The sequence below is a fragment of the Anticarsia gemmatalis genome, chromosome 12 (genome assembly GCF_050436995.1).
Source record: "Anticarsia gemmatalis isolate Benzon Research Colony breed Stoneville strain chromosome 12, ilAntGemm2 primary, whole genome shotgun sequence".
NCBI lineage: Eukaryota > Metazoa > Arthropoda > Insecta > Lepidoptera > Erebidae > Anticarsia > Anticarsia gemmatalis.
The window spans coordinates 4715247-4741430 of NC_134756.1; the positions used below are offsets into that span (position 1 = coordinate 4715247).

General features: G+C 34.7%; 1 protein-coding gene across 2 annotated transcripts in view; it reads right to left on the reverse strand.

The window, feature by feature from the left end:
- Window positions 1–18540: 18540 nt before the first annotated feature.
- Window positions 18541–26184, reverse strand: part of LOC142977294 (transmembrane protein 151B-like) — a 94256-nt gene continuing 86612 nt past the window's right edge. The window contains exons 4-8 of one of the 2 annotated variants that reach the window (XM_076121107.1): window positions 24506–24590; window positions 23385–23550; window positions 22735–22858; window positions 22526–22646; window positions 18541–22150 (exon numbers count right to left, since the gene is read on the reverse strand). In XM_076121107.1, the coding sequence (XP_075977222.1) occupies window positions 21233–22150; window positions 22526–22646; window positions 22735–22858; window positions 23385–23550; window positions 24506–24590 (1414 nt within the window). In that variant the 3' untranslated portion in view covers window positions 18541–21232. Of the gene's footprint in view, window positions 22151–22525; window positions 22662–22734; window positions 22859–23384; window positions 23551–24505; window positions 24591–26184 lie in introns of both variants that reach the window. The other variant, XM_076121106.1, reaches the window with a different exon arrangement.

Here is a 26184-nt window from a genome sequence, read left to right on the forward strand (position 1 = left end):
GCAACGGTTTATATTTCCACAAATAACAGAGGTTTTGAGTTTGTGTCTGAATGGAGTGTGTCAGACAGAATTCCGTTTGAATTTGAATTAACGAGTCGACGCGACTTAATTGGAACTAATTGATGTCATTGGACTCTTAGAATTGGTTTTAAAGAAATTAACCAATGCCAGCGAAATGTGCATCTTTAAAATATATGTACGAATGTCGGATATTTTTTTTTAAATGAATTTTTATTATAGTGTATAGATGTAGGTAAATACATACATACAATTTGATGACATAAATTATTGGCTTTAATAGCTATCGCATATATGTATATGAAAAACAAATCATGACAAAGGGGACTATCATGTATCTCAATTGCCAACTAGTGTACGTCAAATTGTTAATTATTTTTAGTACATTGCTGCTTTAACGTAACGTGCTAATACTATAATCTAAGCAAGAAAATAGTGTACTGCATAGTGGCTTTCTTCCAAGCTCAGACTTCTCTTTTTTGAAACGTATTATTTTAGGAAGAGAAAATCGCGTTGCAAAATTCTATAATTTGTATGCACCTTAATGCGAACATAGTTCTCGATCGTTTCTGTTTACTCTCGACATAATCCTCCACGTGGCTCATCATGGATTTATCGACACGTGCCCATCGCCATCGCCTCGCTTACAACCAAGCGAATGGAGCTACGCGTTTTGAATAATAAGCATGGTCTTGATTTATAATCGATACAGGCCATTGATCAAACGATTCTCGAATTTGTTAGAGGCTAACGACCTATAAGCGGGTGATTAGTTAGGTATTGAAAATTAAAATCTTTACACGTGACATGTATGGAATATTCCGTGAAAAGGCTGTTTTAGCTTCTGAGAATCTAGAAAATTATTACTATGTGTATTGGCTTATATTTAGTTTACACGTATAGTGTGGTCTGGTTAAGTCGGAGCTTTGCCACGGAAGAAAATAATTCTGAAGAAAATTTATTAAAATGACGATTTTTCTAATCATTGTAAAACATATTTATAGTGTCATAATATGTCACAGTAATCCATGAAGATACAATTTTCATTCTAAGTTCCTAGTAGCAAGTTTCAGTAAGCTAGCCTTCCATCGTCATTATCATTAACTTAAAGTAAACTAATTGTTAATTTCCACAACTTTGTAAGTTGGCGTCACTAAAGTTAAATCACGAAAGCCTTAGGCATTCTCCAACTACAACATTTACCCATTAAGGACTCAATTTGTTTAGTGTTAGCGAAACCACGTAGCGGCGTAGGTATCATCTACGGCGTAGCAATGTGGCTACGAACGTCGTAATTCGTATTGACGTTGCTGAACAAATGATTGAACAGCGAGTGTTTAATTTACACTCGAGGGTGATACTTTATTGCTATTATTGATGTGTTAGATGGTTCTATTTTTATTGGGCTTTCGATAATCGTGCTGTAGGGTGACTCTATATTGCGAGATGCTTGGTAAGAACATAGTTTCAGAAGAGTTATGTAAAAATTAGCCGGTTACATTACATTAGGTAGGTAAGGTGTACAAGAAATGGCAATACATTCTGAATATACCTAAAAGAAGTAGCCGAAATTTAGGCATATTCCACCCAAAATTATAGACTGCCTTTATTTTAATAGTCCCAGACATATTACGTAAAAACTAAATTACGAACATACTTAGCTCAAAAAATCACATGAATTGTTCGAACAACGTTTGGTATGTGGTATTTGTGATATCTCAAGGAGGTTTGTTCGCCCACTCGTCGCGACGGCGCGGCGCCTCCGCCCACGCACGCCATTATCCTTTTATGTAGCAGATTATAATGATACCGCTTCATTATCGTGTTTTACTTGTGATTTAGATGAATATCGGTGTGGCTTTTGGCGATGTGTATTTGTAATTTGGAGAAAATATAGGAAATAGCTAAGATTGAGGTAGGCTCGATCTTGTTATTCAGACAAATAAGCTGATTTCAAGAATCGAAAACACTTAGAATAAATTTATTTTTGGTTTGATGTCCTATTATTATTATCATGGTTTGCCTAACTAAATAACTTTATAATATAGTATAATACATAACATGTTCTAAGTTTATTACATCGTGTATTCTTTTGTGGAGAATATTTGTTTATTTGCGAAAACATCGTGAATATTTAGATTAGATATGATATCTTCATCTGTGGAATGATGTAAAAAGAAATTATTTAAAAGCTTTAATGCATTAAGAAACCTGTCAAAACAGTTTCATATCTCAATCATACTTATCTAAAGATAAAAATGGCTCTTAACAAGATATTCTTATCTTCACAATAAACATTCATCAGTTATAATGTAAGTAACATAACAAACATTAGTTTACATTGTTGGCCGAGGCCCAACTGATTCAATTACCATCAGCGTTTCCTTACTCTGTCGCTACAATTGGTGACCCTTACGTGATGTGAACACGCGACCCTCTGATTTGAATGTAAACTGTTTATACTCATGTTTGTTCCTTATGGCGTGTTTACATTGCAGTGAGTTCATTGAACTTTAATTGATAGATTAGATCGGTGTGCTCAAGTATGCCAAGGCCCGGTTTCTCTACTTCTGAAAAAAACATATTGGTAAGCTTATTAGGTGGAGTTCGGACGGTTGTTTTTATACATTTGCTATCGCTTTATACATGAGAAAAGGTTTGAAACTGATACTGATATATTTACTCAGACATATTCCGATTTTTGTTGACAATAAAATTTACTGAACAAACAAAATCGAAATTAAGTGAAATGTGATTTCCACGATATGAGGTGCTATTGTAGTTAAAGTCGTTCAAAACACCAGTCTTAATTAACCTTTGTTCCCATAAAATACTCCATAAATACCTCATTTTTAATAGCTTTAATTTTAAACATCGTAAATTACCAATGACCTCACGTCAGAATTGTAAATGATCGCATCAATATAAATATAAGTCGGCTAATAAATTTTATATCCACTCTCATTACTTCCCGAAATTGGTTCCCAGTTAATTCCTTCATCATTCTACAGATTAAAGATTAAGCACGTTTTAGAAGAAAAGGTACTCTTTGTAATGAAATCCTTTGTTTCAGTTCCTTTGAGTTGTTGTAAATTGACGTTTAGAGTTAGGTCTGACATCCACTATGCGGATGCGTGATGAGAAACTGACGGGAAAGAATTTTGAACTCGCTTTGCATGTAATTCGCAGTCGAACTAAAATTGAAAAGGGTTTTCCTTTTTCAGCGAAAGTGTGTATGAGAGTCAATATGAGTGTTCTCTATTGTAAAGGTAGCCTTGCATACCTTAGAGTTGTTTTAAATAGAACTTAAATTTTCTTGAACAGATGCAATGTCCCCAAGGTCTAACTACTCCCTCATTTCGTAAGGATATTCTTGCTGAGGGGACGGGCAGTAGTATTTATTTAAAGATCAATATAATTTTAAAATACTATAGCAACGTTTTTCGAATAACCTAATGTAGGAACTGAGGTCGCGTAGTTGAGATTTAAACAAGATTCTCTCACATAGCGTGGGCGGAAGTCCTAAGATTCCTCGAATAGTGACCCTATTCACCCGTTATATATCCTGGTCCTAAATCCTACCTCGTTCTCGCTATCTATACGATAGAGGGTGAAATGAACATGTGGAATGTTTACCTACATTGAATTATATTTCCAGACTGGCTTTGTTTGAAAACATATATAAAAACCTATTCATTAACTCAGACAGAATAAAATATGAGTAAATACCCCTCATTTACTGAAACACGTTTGTATATTGTACAATGTAAATAAAAGTTCGCAGTACGTTGTAGAATTAACAAACAGCGTTGAAAACTTTATTGGGACGGAAACTTGTAACGCTGCCAAAAACATTTTATCAGTTCTCTCATAACTACAATGAAGCGGCCAAGTTTGACCACAAAAACTGGCCATTATGAATGAAAACATGTTGAAATAATTTTAATAAAGAGATTATTATCGGCGAGTGTTTGGCGGGGCTGTGGGGCGGGCGGCTCGCTCGGCGGCACATCAAAGGCGCGGCCGCTTTGATCTCGCGCCGCCACGGCTCGCCGCCTCCGATATTGTGTTCACCTACAGTCGGTCACCGGCACGTATGAGCTATCGATTTGTTTGTTAACCGGCCTCCTGTGAACAGCTGACTGCTGTTTGATTGATAACAATGTGACAATGCATTGAAGCGATATTGAAAATAATTAAAATGTTTAACATTAATTATGTTTGTGCAATCAACCTTTTATAACACGTTTGTGAGATGGATTGGTAACTTAAATTCAAATATTTTCTATAACGCCTTGTTTTCGCAAGTGCAGTGGTAGATCATAAGTTTAACACGCCAGGGCTACCTAAAACTTTTCTGATAATGTTTCTAGTAAACTTTGAAAGGAAAACACAGATGTATCCTAAAAAACATATTTGGGACCAAAAACTTTATGCGAAATTATTACATTAGATTAGAATTTTACGAACTTGTTTAGTTTTTAGATGTTTTGCAAAGGTTCATGTTCCACCATGCTCACGATATTGACACGTTATACAAACAGTATAATGCTAATCATCCATTTTACATTAATTAACGTGACAGTTTAAGCCTAATCATCGTGCATCACGTTCAGCATTAATAAGGCGGATTACTTACAGCTCCATCATGAAATTATGATCGCATTATTAATTAGTACTTAGTGCTAATAACTTCAATAATTTGTGTACAAGACTAAAGGTTAGTGACCTATTTGCATCTTAATGCTATTTGTTAAAATAATTGGTACGGCGCGCCGGCTCGGTCGCGCTTAAAATTATTATTTATTATTTATTTAACTTTCATCTATCTATCTTCTATTCAAGAAGCAAATAAAATAAAAAGATTATTTCAAATACTAATATTATAATTAAGTCATATAACATTCTCTTAAAGATATTTTCTTGTGAGGAAGTAAAGAAATCCTGAAACACTTTTAATATACAAAGAAGAATATTTTACCACAAACTTAAAACATTTTAAAATAATAGGGACTATGCTGAATTCCACCAAGGCAATATCTATATTAGCGAAATCCTTCGCTCGACTCATTGATCCTCGAAATAAAGTCCCAATTTACCCAGATCCGATTTTGCTAATCGCTTTCTTATTTTAGAAAGTGCCATCTTCATGATTAAACTGGGACATTTTTAGCTTTCCTTTATACGGAACATAACTACTTTTGGATGACTGTGGACTGTAGAGCTTTCTTATATCATCATCAATAAATTATATATTTTTAGTTATAAATTAAGATAATGTTTGAAAATATTCACAAAAGTAACTGGTAATTGCCTAATTACCAATTACAGTCTTTTAGTATTGATACGTAGAATTCCTATCAATTCTTTACATTATACAAGTCTATCACGTAGCGCCTTCAAATTGATGTTTTTCTTCACCCAATTACGTCATAAAGTATCATTATTCGTAGTTCGACGAGCAAAGAAGAGTTAAGTATAGTATTCACACGTTAAATTGTCCGTGGCAGTCGTAAGGAAAATGTCGACGCCCGGCAAATGTCGGGGCTAATATTCGATATCGTTGAAGGCTGGTAATGAGGCGCGGTAGAGCCTTCCTAACATTATTAACTGTCAACACGTTCATTTTTCTTGCCACAAAGCTGAGTGCTTATGGCTGTTCAACAATCTTGAACTTATTTTCAAATGTTTAAAATATTCACTCATTTTCAGTTCGCAAAGTGGAGCGAAGTGGGATTTTATAGTTGAGGACAGATGACACGATAGCTTCAACGGTCTTCTTTCGAATATTGTAATGTTTGTGTAATGGAGTCGACTGGAAACATTATTATTAAATTGCATGTTGTTTTTTGCTTGCTCATTTGGGTCAGGAAAATGTTGATGACGAAAACGCTGTATATTTAGTTACCTCATTAGTCGTGACTTGAAATATTTTCCACAACATTATTTGCTCAATTAGGATGTACACAGTACAACGACAAACACAAGGTCATCCAACCATATACATATATTATGTAAATTAATTAGTCACGGTGTTTTCACCATAATCCCAACGGAAAGGTCACTGGGGATTTACCCAACACCTCATTCAACCAGCAATTTTCCCATGTTTATGGTGATTAATTATCAAATATCCCTATTTTGTTTACTAGTCTGTGAGAGTTCATGTTGTCAAGGATATTACAGGCTGTTTTCATTGAACTAATGACCGCTGGCTTAACAGTACATATTTCTTACTATAGCTGTCACCGCTTCATTTGTTTATGCAAATGAAAGGGACAGAGGACATTCTCATTTAATTTATAAAAGCCTTTTAGATAAATGTTGGTTCTAGAAAAGGCTTGTAAGATAATAGAATGAGTGGAGAAGTTTGTGTTCTAAGTTTTAACGTATATTATGAAATAAAGTTATAAATTGTTCATTTCAAGACTATTCAATTTAAAATACAATATTACTTACTACATTCGTACTAATTAACATCTGATTCTATGAAGCTGTCTGTATCTATATTATGGTTTTAAATAAAAACGATTAAATAAGGCTCACCAATTGAAACCGCTGGCAGTCAAGTAGGATTACCGTTTTACAAGTTTTATTCCTAATCGTTGACCCGTCAAACTGAACACGAACCTTTTGTTATATAAGATGGCCCTTATACTCTCAAATATACCACAATTTAAATGAATAAAAGTTGAAGTACTGTGAGTTTCTTCCGAGTTATTTTTATAAGAAAATATTTTTATATTAAATGATAAAAAGGTTTGTAAGAAAGTTTTAAAACTGGGATGTGAAGGATAAAATAATGAGTATTCATATAATAGCGAAATCCATATATAAAGAGTGGTTGAGACTTGTTTCATTTTGTAAAAGTTGTAGTAAGAGTAAGTTGACTCTACTCATCGCCATTTCATGTTCTTAATGGCAAATCGTGAAAATGAAGGCTTGAATAATTTCGGGTTTTATTACCAATGAACTTTGTCTTTAGTTCATTTAGTTTTAATTAGATTTGATGAAATTTGAGCATAATCTTAATAAGTATTATAACATTGATGTATTTTAATCAAAACTGGTTAACAATGTATGGTGTAAACTCCATTCGAAATATAGAATTTGAATTGTAAAGGACATTTAGGACGGATTTATGCATCTACTATCAGTTGCAGTTAAGTTACTCTTATATTCCGATGCTTCTTGCCTTTGCTTAGAGATATTTGTTTCAAACTTTGTTTCTTGTTAAATAGCCTATTACTCTTGATAAAAGGTAGATTAGTTAGAAACGAAGGACAGAAAAGATTGAGAGGTCATTTTGTCCCCAATCCAATAGAAAGGACATTGTAATCTAAACTTTGGTTGGAATCTCTTTTCGCTGGTAATTTATAGACGTTCGGGACCAATTCCCAAGACTTGTGGAGTAAAATAGTTATCTCACTTCGATGGGAAAATTTCAGAGATTCCCATGAGAGATTTGCAAGCTTAGACACATTTTTATACTTTGGTGATCTAAAACAATAGCTTCCATTCCGCAATGTCGCTTGTTCGAGTAACATGTAGTTAATAAAAGTCTTGTAAAAGATAAAATTTGTCGCACTAATTCTTACTTGGTCTTTGTTGTATTTTAATTTTTATGCAATAGGAATCAAAAATCAATCAATCGACAGAAATCTGTCACGAAATGAAGTAAGGACAAAAAGCATCTAATCCTATTCTATACCAATTTATATTGACTTATGTTTACAAAACAGATACAAGTTAGACGGATCAATCGGACGATATAATCTAGCGAACTGTAAAAGAATTATCCGAGCCAATGGTTTGATACAAACATTTATATTTTCCTTTATAATCCCTATTCAAGACGTTTGTTATGCTTCAGTAAATGATCGACATTTACTTCACTGGCCAAAGCTGAACACGTGAACAGTTTTGTACTGGCTCTTAAGATGCTTCAGCGCACATATTTTACCCTTCAAATATTACAATATACACCCATCTCGTATACAGGAAATTTCTTTATAACATTCACGAGCCATTAGATCATGCGACAAAATGTTTCCTGGGCATCTTTTTTTTCCTTTTAAAGCAATACATTACACTGATTTACTCTACCACTATCGACAATCGACTAGTTATCGAATTACAATAAAAAAATCCTGATCAGCGCCGTAGAAACAGATTTAGCAGTACATTTTAAATGTCAAAATTCCGTTTTTTTTATACCGATCGTAGAGAACTGAACATTTTTAATGGCTACTGGAATAAGTCCACCCTCTTTCTTCCGCCTGTAGTTTAACAGATCTATATAATAATAATAAAGTTTTCGTTTAACAACTTTGTTGGTGCTTATTTATAGGCAATCAAAAGGATGAGCTTGTAGTAATTTGTTCTAAAAATATCTTACAATTTTATTTTTCAGTGAAGGCGATTCAGCGTAAATGTAAGGGGCTCATTAGTTACTCGTATATCACGTGTAAGTGTGACAACTGAGGCGGTAGTGCCCCGGGTCCGTGGTCCGACCCAGGATAAGAAAGTAATTAACCCCTACACGGGGAGGTGCCTGCTGACTTTCCACAAAAGGTGGAATTGGATCACTAAGTACATAATCCGGTTAGAGTTCTACTCGCTGTTTGGAAAGTAAGATCGGGGCACAGATGCTTGTAGTATTTTTATTAGGTGTAGCTGTTCTCACATTCTCTGGTTAATTTAGCTATTCATACGATTTCTGGATCGAAAAACATCTAACAAACATTTAGATTTAACACTTGGCTGCGAATAATGTATTATTGTGACTTTTTACAGACTTGGATTCCTGTTAAACGAGTATTAAATAAAAGAAGAAAATAATAGTAAAAAAAGCACCGTCTCGTTAAAAAATTACAAAACTTTCCGTGCTCATCGTGAGAGGCGAGTAATGGGGTCAATCAATCAGCCCCCCAATCTTCAGGCGCAAACTTCAGATGCTTGATGCTTATGACGTATTCGGGAACTTGCCCAAAGGTCCTACTCTGCGGTTACTAAGTTTATCTCCGACATACACTGTTGTTGAAGTTTGTTGAACTCTCCTTGTATGAATGGTATTGAAGTGAAAACTTAGACCTACATCATTGTCAATTTCATTAGTTCACTTTAAGAAAACCGTTTGCTTAAGTGATTAAAGAGCTTTGAGATTAATTTACCCATTGTTACTGTTACAATAGAGTTTGCCAAAACAATTTAACTACAGAGTATTTGCAATCAGAATAATGCATGTTCATTATTTTCGTCATTAGTCTTTATGTGCACATATGTAGTGTTTTTAATTGCCAAACTAAATTATGCAATTAATCGTCGGAATACTCATCTGTCTCTAACAGCTAGTCGGCTATTGACCTAGCTCTGCGCCCACACGAATACCTGTCAAACCGAACAGGACACTTAACACAATCGCCCATTAATTCCCAGTACTGCAATCAACAAAGCACTACTTATTTATGTACTAGCTTTTACGTGACTCTACGTAATTAGCAAATGGTTCGCCAAAATGCCATTTAAACGGATGAATGATGTCAACCCAATAATATGATTTGTGAAACTCATTAATTATAGAATTAAATGCGACCGAACACTCGGTTACATTGTGCTCAATTAATCGTATTGTTGCGATTTTATTGCTTTAATGGTATTAGGGGTTTCAGTGTGGTTTGTGATGAGAAACATTGATAGCGATCGGTTTTGTGGGTTTACGTTAGGTAACCAATTTCATTACAAAACACATTATTTACTAGGGTTGACTGCTCTGCTGCTGGTTGTAAAATCTGCATAGGTACCTAACGATTTAAAATTGGCTTTAGTACCGCTAGCAGACTTAATATTGAATAAATAAATAAATAAATAAATAAATAAATAAATATCATTGGACAACTCACACACGGTCATTTGATTCCAAACTAAGCAGAGCTTGTACTATGGTAACCAAATAACTGATAAACATACTTATATACTTCTAAATACATACTTATATAGATAATTCACAACCAGGCTCAGAACAAATACTCGTGCTCATCACACAAAGATTTGTCCCGGGTGGGATTCGAACCCACCACACGCGGCGCGACGGTTGTTGCGGCGAGGTGACCGCTTAAACCACTGCGCCAAACGTGCAGTTAAATAAAAAAATAAAAAATAAAAAAAATAAAAAACAGATAATCGAATGCTCAATAATAGGAAAAAAATCACCAGCTGTCATATTGTCTCTGTGATTTTAAGCCGCTTTCGTGGTATCGTGTTATTAATGTTTGTCGTTTAAACCAATATTCACGAGCAAAATGATTTCGGTGCCGATCATGCCGCCGGGAAATTTTTACAAATTATTTTCCGTTTTAATGTTTTTTCATGTTGTTATGGAATCGTATGAAATAAATGTGTTCGTATTTTTTATGTAAATTGGGATTCAGTCAGCCGTAGACTTTCAATACGTATAGAGCTAAATATTCGCGTAACTAAACCTACTGGGACATACTCCAATAACATTTAGTAGGTCGTGTTACAGTTCAACAAATGTTTTTGTTAACCTTATCAAGTTTAGCAGGCATTTGCGATCCTCTGTTTTTCCTTTACAAAAACATGCTTTGAGTATGACGTATATTCAAAAGAAAATCGAAATCCCACATTTTCCTGTACATCAATTGTAAAGGAAGTGTAAACGAAATCAAAATACGACAGCTTAATTTAAGCACCGAGATGAATCGTCAGCACGCTTCTAAGGAAAATGCTGATTGAATTTCAAAATACGTCGATATGACGTCATCTATTGATTCGTTATTGTGGAAGGAGGCTTCACAAACAAGGAGACCATGCCCTCGACGCTGCTCTAAATAAACAAGGAAGTTCACGTAATATAAAATCGGTTTGAAGATGCTTTCAACTTTGTTCCACTGTTCCTAGGGACGTGTAAGTTTGTCGTTCCATTTGCAACTTGTTATATGAAAGCGCAATGCATTTATGATGTGGAGAAAAGAGAAAATAGAGGCTAGAATATGTTATTTTTCTTTATTTTATTCGTAGTGCAGTAGAAGTCGCTTCGTAGATTAGTTATGGACAAAAAGGAATGCAACGAAAACAAGATTCATTTTATGAGCACATAGTAAAATAATGTGCGATATTTTAAAAATCTCGTTATCGTTAAAGTACCTGCGATGGAACCAAAATATCCTGTTCATATTGTCATTATAAATATTTATTCAATCGCGCTCAATATTGTGACATTTAAATACCAAAGGTAACTAGATAAATACTAACTTAGGTATAAATCAAAGATAACAATTGTTTATTTCAATAGCGCGATTTTCTTCAGTCCTTAGTTTAGAGTATCGGGAGTTTTACGTTTAAAACGTACTTCAAAATTAGTTCGTTCGCAGACTTAAGTGTGGCGCTGATCGGTAGCGCCATTTTCTATTGTCGGTATTATCGAGTATCGAGAGTTTGACATTTAAAATGTACTTATAAAAACTGCACGTTTGGCGCAGTGGTTTAAGCGGTCATCTCGCCGCAACAACCGTAGCGCCGCGTATGGTGGGTTCGAATCCCACCCGGGACAAATCTTTGTGTGATGAGCACAAGTGTTTGTTCCGAGCCTGGATGTCAATTTATCTATATAAGTATACATATATTTAGAAGTATATAAGTATGTTAATCAGTTATTTGGTTACCATAGTACAAGCTCTGCTTAGTTTTGAATTAAATGACCGTGTGTGAGTTGTCCAATGATATTCTATGATATTTAGTTCCTATGATTTCCGCTAGAGGCGCTGATCGCATAATGTGTCTATAACTAGTCGGTTGTCGATAAATATAATCTATAGTCATAGAATATCGCGCTACCGTTTTGTTATGTTGAACAACCACATACAAGTTAAGTGTATTTACACAAAGTACACGTGAATTTAGTGTTAAATGTAAATAGAGGCGGGCGCGAGGATAGTGAATGTGGAAATTAAGATGATTTGTTGTTATAATACTAAACAACGAGGGAGAGTTGTTCTGTCCGCGGTTACTTAGATAAATATTATTAATGGCTTGTTTCACTGGTTTGTGGAACATGCGGTTTATGCTTCTACGTACAGTTTTTATTATGTAATTCGTTAAGGCTAATGTTGTAGTGAATACAAGCTTGCATCACAAAACGGAATTTGCTAAGACCTCGATATTTTTTTAAAATCATCAAATGTAAATATAGAGGTATTATAGTTCGCTTACTTGCTAGGCATATTATTTTCATGAACCTATACACTAGTAAACAAGTGAAACAAAATGAGAAATTGAATCATATTTTGTTCTAAAATTTTAAAGCGTTTAATACGACGATTATTAAGCTGTGTATACCTACATATCTGTAGCAAAACGAAAACATTTTAAATGACTTTCGAAGTAAGGTAGCGTTTTCTTTCTCCTGCAACTGGCGCATGGCAGAAAGCCATTAACACTTCTTGCGAGCCATTTAAATATACTCGTACGTGTGCCAGTTACATTGTGGTTGGTTCATAACAGACTAAGTTTCATACACATTGAATTGAAGTAATATGTATACAGCTGGTCTACGACTGTAGTTCTATAGGTTTATATTAGGCCGGGGAAAAAGTCTTTTCGCATTATAGTATGTATGAACTTGTAATAAAATCTTTTCTCTACACAAAAAGCTCGATACTTGGGTACCTCACGAGCTCACTGAATAAAACCTAATGAACCGTGTACTCATTTGTGATTCTTGAAGCCAAAGAGATTTTAATACAAGTTCATAGGTACTATAATGCAAAAAGACTTTTTCCCCGACCTCATATTTTTAATTATTATTATCAGCCCATACTGTCCCAATGCATGGCAAAGGCGTCCCTCAGCTCCCTCCTCCTGTCTCTATCTAAAGCTATATAAGGTCAATCTCTAAAGTAAAAGTCCAACTCATACCATTCTGGTCCAGCTTTGCTTTCTTTCTTTTATATTTCGCATATGATATCTTAAAACTATTTTAGACAAGAACTTATATAGCTTATCACTTACATTCATGCTACCATTTGTCCTTCATTCTTCATTTATCTTGCCATACACCGTGACCGTTGACCACAAGGACTATATATTCTGACCTTACCTAAGTACTTACTTCTATAATAAGTTACAAATAAACAACTTTTGATTCCTTTGAGTGGAAGGTAAAGTCTGTAACAAAAATGTATCTAATCGGTTTTTATTTAAAATTCTATTACAGACTAGTAAGTACAGTCACTCAGGTTCCATTAAAGTTTTACAATTAACTTAAGAACTTGTTTCAAATTCTGCGCAGGAAGACTCGAGGTATGTTTACGAGACTTTTGCCACTTTTAAATTACTTTAACTGTACCTGACTGTACGTGAAGTGAGGTGTATTTTTAACTGACACGAGTGACGATATGAAGAATGAAAATATGACAAATATTTTAACAAATAATTAAAATATGTAAATTAAACACATCATTGACAAAGTTTCGAAAATTGTGTATATTTTTTTGCTACATAGACTACACAGGCTGATATATTATTTTCTGCGATACGTCTGCTGTACGACTACAGTTAGTTTCGAAAATATGTATACACTGGAATACACTGCCTCATTTGCAATTGTACTTTTATGTATGAAAATATCATTTTCATTATGGTATTAGTCAACAATTTAATATACAGTAGTAATTTTACTATCTTCATTGCAAAAATGCATTTGAAATTGTGACAGTGGATCCATATTTCAAACACTGACCGAACATTTTCTTGCAACGCATGTTTATACCCTCTTTAACATTACCTCAGAACAGTCACACTATATCAAAATAAGGCTCATTGCAGACACTTCTCACGCCGCTCCCAGCGATGTGTACCATTGTAGTGAACAAACGACTCGTGTTCTACATCACCTATTGTTCTAAGCCATCCGCCTAAGTACCCTCATACCAGTATTAATAACCGTTAATAACATGAAAAGGTTCCCAGTTAACCCTTACATGTAGAGTGGTTTAGGGAAATTCATTAATTCTGCCATCAAATTACAGAACAATGTTCTGTTTTCATGTGCTTTTCACTTGTTTTCCACAAAAGAACCCTGTACCACTTCTCAATTTAAGTACGTGTACAAAACAAACTACAAGGTTTTTATTTATTGTAAAGCAACTTATAATGATATATTGAAATCAAAATCAAATCATTTACTAATTTAGGGCCAATATTGACACTTATAATAGAGCCTTATGAGAAGAGCTAGCAAGAAACTCACGCCTACTCTCATTCATCATCATCAAAACTACCTAGTGAGTAAATATGAGAGAAACATAAAATAAACATTTTAAAGGCCGTAGAGGTTATTTTCAATGTACGTTGATATATTGCTCCTGTCCAAACGTGCGGTCGGTAGTTGGCTTTGCGTCCGGTGTAAACTTCACTGCGGTCAGTATGTCAATAATTTATGAATATCATTTCAGTTGAGCATCTCTACGCTTTGGAGAGCACGTACCGGTTTGTGATGCAAGAGAAGTCATTAGGCAAAGTGGTATATATTATATTAAACAGTTTCAGAAATGTGATTGATAGTATAGAAGAATAAGTAGGTGTGCTTTCTTCGATTGATCAAAGTATCAATTAAAGTTAGAAAAGGTACCTTGTTGGTACCATGATTGATGTATTTTCATTGGCTTTAAAAATAATTGCCGCACTAAACCAAAAACAATTTAATTAATAGGAATGGGTTATTATTTTCCAGGCGTATGTAAATATTTACAGAATAAACAGCGTTTAACGGTTTCACACATTAACCTTAATTACCCGATGAAAATTTGAAGATGACTTACTGCTGAGTCCTGCTATTCTCTGATAGAACAACATACATTTGCTTTGGCTGTGAGTTTCTTCATAGCTCTTTTCATTACGCTTGGTGGTAGATTCAGTATTTGTATCGACTACCATTTGTCCTAATTAAATTAACGATTTGATGTGATTTTGATTTGGTAGAATGTCTTTCATACCTAATGTTTTCTGATCTAGTTACTACTCTAGAATAATAATTGACATTGTTTAAATTCTCTTAACAGCACCACAATCGGTATGACAAATCTCAATAATTGAATACACAGTAAAGGCACGTAAAGCCAATTATCGTTTGAATCGTTAAACAATATCGACATATCTGCCGTTTTAAACGTGAAAATAGTTAAGTACCGCGTCCACAGCTCTTAGATGGTAATTAAATCTTTGTCAGAGCTGGTTGCGAATAATTGGATCACCGGGAACGATTCGAGAGCTTTGCGAATTCTAACGAGCTTATCGATCTGTTAACATTCACTTTAAAATTACATGATAGAAATGAAATACGAGCACTTTCGTAGGTGATTTTTTATCAAATAAAAATCTGGCGAGGTGAACATTCGATATTTTTTTAAACTCTGTTTCTACTATTTTATATAGAAGGCAGCGTTGGTTTGTTCGTGTGAATTTAGAATGGGATATTCCAATATCCAGATTATTCTGCCACAGATAGGTTCAGAATTTGAGATCGTATTATTTTATGAAACTCAGCCAAAATATTTTTTTACTTTATGATTAGATCGCTAAAGGAGTCTCAAGCCGATGTAGAGTCATAGTATGACTCTACATCGGCTTGAGACTCCTTTAGCTCTATACTTTTCAATACTCTATGCTCTATACAAGATTCTTTATTTATTCAGAAACATAAACAAAACGAATAAAAAGTGGTTTTAAGTTGAACTCTCGCCGGGCCTCATCCGAACCTCGCTATAACAATAACAGTTGGGAACGAACAAGCTTTGCTATTCTCCTACCCACAAATTGAACCGCCAAGAAGGGTCATTCGGCTAAAACCTTAATGAAATAAAGACGCCACAGGAATTTTAATTTTGCTTCCCTTATTTTTTGGAAAATGTTAATTGAGACCTTGCAATTATTTGTTGAAGGACTTTCTAGAAAGTTCCGGATACTTGTAATGCTGACCACATTTCAAAATGTTGTCCTTGACATTTGGACATCACAAACGTTAGAGTTTGGCGAGTTTACTTGAAATAAACAATAATTGTAATGTTCATATGTACAAAATAAATAAAAAAAAAAAAAATATAAACGCACAAGAGAAAGTTAAAATAAGAATATACATATGTAAAATTACGCCTTCTTCCCATAGGGGTAGGCCAGAGAATACCATTTGGTACGATACCTAACAAGCTTCCTATGCTTCATTCACACCCATACATCTTGTCATACAGGACCGGTGTAATAAATGTTACTAAAATATTTACTCATCTACAAAATACCTATTGAAACCTAAACTTAGAAAACGAATAAACAGTTTGTATAGAAGAAACATTGACACTACTAATCAGATTTCGTAAAAGTATTGAGGTTGACAAAACTTCGCTGACTCATATGGAAGTTTTTCTTCTATCGCATGTCAAGTATTACATATTAGCTTATCATTAAATTACCACTCGTGGCATATCTCTAAACATTATATAATGTCAATTCTTCAGATAAGGGAAAAATTGCTTTACATAGTTATTACTTATCATCTTCAGATCAAAAGATAAAGGTATTCGTCTTATCTGTTATGTTAATTGGTAATATCAATTCAATTTGTTTAGACAGCTATAGTGATACTCGTAGGCCTGAATGTTTTTACTGATAAGAATAAAATAATCACAAGTGAATGAGCAAAATAGAGGTATTTATCATAAAATCCATGGCGTTCTTTCATTCCGAAGTATAATCAGCTTAGAAAAGCTATAATCATTTATCCTTTCAATACTTAACTTATAGCGATCTATCATCTGTGACAGACGTTTTGTCCGCCCTAGCCAATGATCGCGGAACCCCAAAAAGGGAATTGCTCAATGGCGTGAAAACTCCGAGTGAAAATAAACTCGTGATTTATTCACAGATTTTACTCACGCCATGAAAGAATCGTAAATAAACGCCCGCCTCGAGGTTTATTGGTATCTTTTTTATTATAGGTTTTACAAGCTCTTAGATATTGAAGATTAATTTCCTGCAGAGAGGCTTATAGCATGATGTAATATCAACCAGGCTTTCCTTTTCTCGGAGGTCTTAATAAAGAAAACTAAAGGCTACGAAATAAACAACATAAGCAGATTTCCTTTAACCGCAAACACTATTAACAACCCACACTAAACAGAACAACTATTAGTGATATTACCAAAGCGACGCAGTAGCGCAATAAATTCTCCCGGCGGATATATAACTGCATTTTCAGATGGAATAGGGGAGCAAAACAAAACAGTCATTTAAATTCTCCTCTCGGCAGGCACGCGGTGGAAGGGAATTCGGGGAAAAATCAACTATTATTTCCCAATCCCGTGATGTGGTTTCGAACAAAAGCCGGCTCCATTTTATTATGCTGCATCATCACTGAGAAGGAATCCCTAAAGCCTCACATAATGTATGCCCATATTATTTTAGGCTATTATTGCCATAAGAATTGCTTTGCGTTATTTATCACCGTGTTCTGATGTAGTATATCTGCTTGTGGTTTTGTTGGTTTGTATTCATACAGTGTTCAAAAGTTGTACATATTATAGTAGGAATGCTCTTTCGAGAAAATTTTATGTTGGCGAAAATTTCGTCAAAGATTTATGTGCAAGAAGAGAAGATATATTTGTTTCTTCCTTATATAAATCTGGAGCACCTGTTATTTCACATGCCTCAAATCATTCGTATTTTTATCAAAACATCATAGAAACTAAAAGTCATTGTCATTTTACCTTTTTAAAATGAAGTATATTTATTTGCTTAGTAAGAGAACATTTTTTATTTGTTCTTCGACCTTGGACAAAGAAGTGTAGGATTACAATAACTTACTCATATTTCCAATTTGTAGAGAAAAAAACGCTCGAATCTTCATCGTTCAGTACTTTACCTTATGATGTCATATTATATGCTAAGATTTTAAGCTCATTTGTCCGATATTAGTTTTCGTGTTTCCCGTTTCTCTTGCTACTTAGTAGTGTTAGTTGATTTATGTTAACAGTTATTTACTAAAGATAATAGCTGGAACTTGCAGCGTCTCGACGCGGACGCTTAATCACGTACAAGCGGCGGCGCGGTGCAGCGGTCCCGAAAATCCTGTACCACTAGAATTTATGACGTCATATTTCATAGATGAAACAAGTAATGAATGTCTGCACTTTATATTTAGATAAATAATACCGTTATGATGCAGGAGCACTCAGAATATTTACTAGGATTTGTTGAAGTTTGGTGACAGTAATAAAACATAAGACGTGTTGACATTCAGCTGCATCCGCTGAGACTGGAAGCCGAATCCAACATAGTTGAAATAAAGAATAGATTAATTGAATAAAAGAAGATGACATAAATATGAAAGGGGTTAAGACAGAGTTGACGGCTGATAGTGGTAAATGAAGGAAGAAAACATGCTGTACCGATCTTATTTAGCACAAGATAAGGTAAAGACAATGATGAATAAAATAAACTACATAGTATATTTGTAACACAGTTTATTGAAAATAATAAACTTCTCTTCTCAGCCCTTTAATTTACAATCAAAAATATTAATTTAGCGTTACATAACTAAACAGATTTACATAAAATGTTGTTTTACACAACAATAAAAGCGTTGGTTTATTCTATGTTGTAATAATTAGTTATATCTACACACATAGGTATATATTACAGCCATATAATTTTTATGTGGGTCAAAGCATAAGATAAAGTGGGTTCAGGGGAAAACACGCGATACGCAACTTTTTTACAGTTATGTTACCTTTATAACCTGCGACGCATTTTAGGGTCCACTTATCACACCGAATTATATTGACGATAATTAATTTAATCGAATCACGTTCTAGTCTTTATTCCTCTCATTTTTATCACTGAGATGTAAGTGTGAATGAGATGCATATAATACTACCGAAGCAATTACATCCCGTAGGGCAATTCTGTACAGTCGGTAGTATCGAGTATCGAAAGCTTGACACTTAATAGGTACAGCAAAAATAGTTCTTACTGTGTGCACTAGAGGCGCTGATCAGATAGATCTTCAGTTCGCAATGGTAGAGAATCGCGCTACCGAATACATTTTGAAGTGGGTAAAAATATGCTATCGTGTTGTGTGTTTTCCCAGAACGTTTTCAGAAAATAAGCACTCAATCTGACCGTTTCTTTACATAATAAACCTGTATACTATATCTAACGAGTTTTATTGGCACTTTATATAATTAATCAATTTGTTTTATATCTTAAATCCTATTTTATTTACAAGCGTTTTTATATCTGCAAACAAATATATAGGGCATATGAATAGGAATTACAGTACTAATTAGAAAACTTCGAATCTGAACGTAACTCAAACGCTTTATGAACTTTGCATACAAATATGAAATTCATATTAATTTGAGAATACTTTGGACGGGTACACATTATGACGAATATTTTAGTTAGAAAAAGGACTTTAGTTTTAAATGACAGGTCAATTTTAATCGTTACTTTTATTACTTTAGTTTTGTTTAACTTTTTTAATTTAAACAGTCGCAGGAGAATACACAATTACACATACTTTTCAATAGATATTTTATACGTTCATTATAAATTAAATATTAATATTGCTACGCTCTAACATGTGTTGCGTAAGCTTAATACCAGGTGGTAGTACAGATGTAAAGTGTATTGGTACGTTTAGAAGCAAGAGAGGAAAGATCTTATAAGTAGATACCTTACGTTTTAAGAGCCTTCAATTTACTTGATGTTTACATCTCTCTAGCATTACAATATGATTATATAGAGTGCGTTTATATATCCATATATATTGTATATACATCTAATATTATAAAATAACGTTTTTTGTTCGAATAAAAATACCAAAATATTTAACACTGAGTACCTTAATTGGTTCCATGGATAAGCCATAATTATTAATTGAATCGAGCGCCCTAACAAGCTACTTATATTAGTATCACTTTGGCAATTGCCTACCGTTAATATAATTTATACAACGTGTTAATTTATTAGATGAAAATTCATCGGATCAGAGGTTATTTCAATTAAAAACTTCGTTATATTAAAATAGGGGTACACGGCGATTTATGTTCTCAGTTTCCACGAAATATTATATTATCGAAAATTTCATTTGGGAAACGATTGTGGTTGAGGTAAAACGGACCTTTTAAACGATTAAATAGTTGAATGTTGTTTGGAAAGTAGTACAATATTTTAGCCATTCTTTTCGTTTGTTGTCTACAAAGAATATTTTCAAGAATACGACTTCAAAGGAGTGTTTATCTCATAAACAATCTGACACTGAGAAATCCTTTGTTGAGATTTTACGAGGAAAATACGATGTGATGTTTATTTGTGCACCTACAGTATATTTGGTTACAAAATCATATTGTTAACTCTATCTATTACAATGCGGTAAGCTAACGCTTGCGTTTATATTTAAACTTTTTACAATACATACAATAATTGTAATAATCTTAACATCTATTAGCATATAAGTCGCAATATTTAATTATAACAATCATATAAGGCACTGCCTTATAACTTATACACATAATACTATTTTACATTTACTTGCTGACTAGAAACTTAGAGATTTTAAAGAAGGTCAAAAGAAGATAAGTATTTCAAATTGATTTAGTTTAAATGAATTGGAGATTATAATTTTTATTAAAGGTAAACAATTTTGTATCGAACGAGAAACCATAAATCAATTGAATAGTTTAGTTCAGAAATATTTTTTATCCAAATTAAAATTGAAGCAAAAGTAGATAGTCGAGGGTAAATCCGAAAGTAGGACACATTTATTCTACATTGTTCTTAGTTCATAAATGTACGTATAGTACACACAGCCTACGTACTTTACGTTAACTGAATTGAGCTATTTCTTATTTGATAAACTCAGGCAAATATATTTTATCCAGTAGTATGTCATCATTAGTAATACCATCTCATTTATTTTCAATTCCGTAGCCAAACACTACCCTCATTAACTACAAATGCGCAAGCTCATTCATCAATATTATCCTTACAATTCCGAAGCGTATAAACACGTTAGTACAAACACTATCACTAATAACAGCTTTATCTATTTCACACAATACAGTAGTCTCTCCATTCAAGTACCTAATAACATTTTATTGCACCATATAAAGTCAGTAATTGCACGGGCTTTATAGAAGCGCTATAGAGGCGTCTCGTCACCGGATTCGCTGTTAGGCAACCTAACTACCTTAGTTCCTGCTAACACCCCCACACCTTCCAGGCACGACCTTCTATTAGTTAGAACGTCACGTAAGAACGCTCTCCTAGAACCGGCCAAATTAGTTCCTGTAATAGACCTCGTTAATTTTCTTAAAGCAGGCATTTTTAGAGCCTCTTCGTAGGAGGGTGGCTCGTCGGTAGGCGTCGTTTGTGCTCGACCACCGAATGGATCCCTCGAGCACGTCGGCGATAACTCTCTCGAGAAATATAATGTGCTATCTCCGCTTCCACTACTTTGGGGTTCCGGCATCGGTTGATAGTTAGTTGGTGAGTTCGCAGATCTGAATTCTTCTAAAATTTGTCTAGCACTTCTGGCCGTCGTCAGGACGCCCGCCCATGACCGCCTGTTCTGTTGCTTCGCTTCATTAGACCTGGCTGAAGCAGCAATGTTATGTGTAGAATGTGTCGTCGCAATAGTTACTCTAGGCCTTCGTGGAGGCTCATCGAAGGATGCCGCCTTGACTGTTCGTCGAGGTGATCTCGTCTCAGGCTCCATGTCGATCACAACCCCATCTTCTGGTGCTGTTTGAGTACTACTCTCAACAGGTTCTTCTCTGAGCGCTGCGTCTATACGCATGGCTTCGGAGTAAGACGGAACTAAGGCACAGTTTCCACGAATGGCAGCGAAGAGCTCCAAACTGTCGACTGTAGAAGCGTGTGAGAGAGGTAAGGTGCGAGGTGGACGGGGAGCTGAACTCAGAACTGCACTTTGCTCATCAGCAAGTGCCCACGCGTAGTTCGTGGCAGTGACTGGCGGTAATGTGTCTGACATGTGAGTGTCTATGTCTAACTGTCTACTGGGATCTAACTCGTAGTTCGTGCCGAATATTTTTGTAATCTGTAAAAAAACGTTTCAGTAAACATGTGGGTTGAAGGCTTACGTGTATACGTACAATTTGTACTTACATGTAGAAAGCGGGCTTTATCAAGTCCGTGATCAAAGCTAACCTGTTTTATAAATAGACACCACATGGAGAGCACGTCATGGTTGCTAGCGGAAATAATATGATTATACAACAAAGTTTTCGTATGAGTTCGAGCAAGGTTTTAGTAATATTTAGCTAAGAGCAAACCATTTCATCTCTCTGTGGTCCCTTTATAGAGCATATCTTTGTGAGCTTTTAAGCTTATCATGTTAGGTAGTCGGCAATGTTCACATACATTTCTTTAAAAGAGGACTAGTTTTATGTTAGTGTACAAAGTAAGGACTTACCGTATAATGCACGTATGCTGTGTTACACTCTATGAGTATTCTCAGAGGCCACGAGAGCAGGAGACAGGACAGCGTCCAGAACAACAGTTGAGAAGAATACCACGGACAACGGTCCGCATCCCTGTAATAAAGATGCCTTAAATCCTCACGAATTTTCAATACAACTCTATATTAAAGAATATCTTCAATCATAAATATATGATATTTACCTATAAGCTACCATATATTCTTTGAAAGAGCTGACACCAATGAGGTCTAAACCTTCACGCATTTCCATGAAGTCATCAAACCTTTCATGTTCGGCGAAAAATCTTGACCTTTGGTCTTCAAATTCTATAAAAAGAAATTATATTATAGAAGTTCCAAAAATACGAATAAGAACTGGCAATTTATTTTTAAATGCTACATTTGGTGGGATAATATTGGTACATTAAAGGGTAATTTATGATAAAAACATCTCAATGTTGAGGAAGTTCAAACGGCGTCTGTAACTACTAACTGCCGCTGGTGCCTCAAAGTTCGGTGTGAAGCAAACTTTGTAGCAGTCGCACTGCTGCAATAAATTTCTCCTTATTTACTTAGATAGAATATACTAAATAATAAATATTATAAAACGATTTTATATGACCAAAATTCTAATTGGACAGTTGTAACAGGTACTTGAAAACACATGGTTTTCAAGTGTTACGACACTCAAAACGATAGCTTTTTATGTAGTAAAAAACTTTACTGACATTATATCACCAAACTTTAAAACGGCGTGTTAACTGTGTTTGTAAAATTGCGTTCTTAGATGCTTCATCGTAATGGGACATATTTTTTTTCTATAGACGCAATAATTATTTGTTTTATGACTTACCACTAGCCGCTTCAATGTTAGCGAAAGCGAATCCTTTACTGAAGCGGACCTTAGTGATGGGAGTCTTGGAGTCCAGCACTAGGTTTCTAGACGCGTCTCGTTGCCCACAACACGCGTGGGCGAAAGATGTACTGGCACTATGAGTATTGACTCGTTCGTAATAAACCTGATAAAAAGAATGAAGATATATTTTTGTTATGATAATGCATGCAAAATGGCATTATTAAAGCATATATGTAGATACACATACATATGTTTTGAAACTTCATCAAACAAATCACGTGCAAAATGTGTTGAATCTTATTCTTAAGCTTAATAAAGATAGACTATAAAAAAATTTGACTGTAAATAATTGATGCTTTCTGTTTCTTGCAAATTTCTTTAATGATACATTGAAGCTCACAAGCTCTGACTTTTAATTTCGAAAACGTAGGTTGTTTAAAAACAAACCAATTATTCGCTAGACCAATTTGCATAAATCAATAGAAAGCGCAACGGAATCGTCAACAAACAGGTAATTTAAGGCTCTCGTAACCGCAACAGTGAAATACACGTCATTGTTAACAAATTGCATGTTTGCAGGTACAACGTGCAAGCGACATCAATATGCAGAGCGTTGCTTTCGATCGTGCCGTCAAAGGTCATAGCCGACCGAACAATTACTGTATATCTAACCCAGTTCACCCAGCTCGGTGAAAGCGCTTGATGGGTTTTTGACAGGTTGCAAAAGCAATTCACCCAAAATAGCCATAAGGGTTTTAATAAATATAGTGGAAACTGCCAACCGCAGCCTTGTGTGTTCGTTGCATACAGTTTGACGTTACAGGTACTAGCATTCAATTAGTCTCGGCTAGCTAGTTTTTCTCGGAAACATTAATTGGCAATCTATTCGCAACATTTTCAGATGATTTATTTTATAGCTGTTGGTTCGGACGCGGAATAGTAAAACTTTATTGGTTATTGACAGAGGTCGTAAAGTTGCATTGATATAGAAAATATGGAAAGACGTAAAGCAGATGAAGCTTGTGATAACCTCGTTTCATGAATCAAGATTCAATACGGTATAGCCTTAGAGAAGAAAACAAGTGAGGTGTAGATATTATATGTATGTGTGTACATACCTGGGTGGTTGTATACGCGTCTCCGTTTCGGTATCGCGTGACTTGCCGCTTGCGTCTCACGTAATGGTAGCATATCGCCTTCCACCTGCAATAACGTACAGATCTTATATTTTGAATATATTACCAGAGAACGTACCCTCAATCAATAAGGGCACGAAGTACCTTGCATACAGATCAGCGTTTACCACAATGGAATCGAAACTTTGGAGGTTTTTATGAAATATTTTTAGCACCAATAGCATATTTTGAAGTATACTATTATTGTCAAGTAATATTTGCAAATGACACTACAATAAATCTACGGTATCGCTCTATAGAACATTGATGATTTTACATGATGCCGAAAATAATTATCAATCGCGAAATGAGTTTCTGTCCCGCCGTGATTGATTTTATGGTTAAAATGATATACATAGATTGGTGTAAAATGTTTGCGTATTGTCTGATACAGTGTAGTGCTTGGTAATTGCATTTCCGAACACGAACGTTGCTAATCGAACAATGTAAGGTTAGTCTATACAGAATTTGCAAATAGGTCTTGTTTACAATGACTTGTTTAAGCTTTGTATGGAGTTTGTTTTGGAAATCGTTGTTATTTTTTCGTTATATCGAGTGTAGTCGATATGAATTTATTATGCAGAGTATGCATGTTAACGCTCTTTTCCCGTAATTCGATGTATGTGATTAGAGCATCACTATCAAAGATAACAGAGGTATATGAAATGACTCGTTTTCCTGAAAAACTGTGTTTTAGATAAAGCTATAGTACTGACGTTTTATTATCTACAGTCGCATCACTGATAAATAATAAAAATACGTTGTGCATTGTCATCAAAGATAAGAAATGACCGTCAGAAAGCTTATAGATCGAAAGAGGAAAAAACTCTTTAAAACCGTTTAAAACTTTTTCTTTGATAGAGCGATATTTAACGAGATTAAAAACAAGTAATTCTTCTATTTGAAACTGTTGTGTCTTACGAAGCACTTTCCATTTCAGGAGCAATGATACGGAAAAACGTCGACTGGGGAAAAAACAAATGTGAGCAATTACACTCGCAAATTCTTAGCTCACTCTTTGCGTCTTTGTGACTATTGTTTCAATCGATCTGGCAAACAATTCTTCGCACATACATTATTTCACAGAAAGTATAGATAGAAGAGCATGAAATACGCCCAGGTTTTGCTATTTACTATGATAGTGCTATGTATAGCATCGTAGGCGGGCGAGCTTATTGCTATCTTACCGGTCACGGTACCGACCTCCGTGCTTCCATAAATAAATATTCTAATATTAATTAGAAAAGACTAACAGTACTATGTCCAACTTTTCATAACTCATTTATATCAATAGATGTTGTCATCCTATTCTACATTTTAAAGTAATCTATTCTACAACAGTAGGTAGTTTCTCTTCAGTCAGCTGACAGATTTATCGAGATTTCCAGGTTGGAAAGTGCTTTACTTACTCGCTTGTCGTGCGAACATCTATGACAGGCGTTACCTACGAAAATACCTCAGCAACGTGAATTCTACGAGTCACACAAGTCATTCGCAAATATTCCCAGATAACGGAGTAAAATCTGATTGGTTTATTCAAATGTGTTTTATATCTTACTACTTTCATATTCGCTGATTGTTTTTCGCTTTATTATCGAAATATTATATTATCTCGAGGTGTA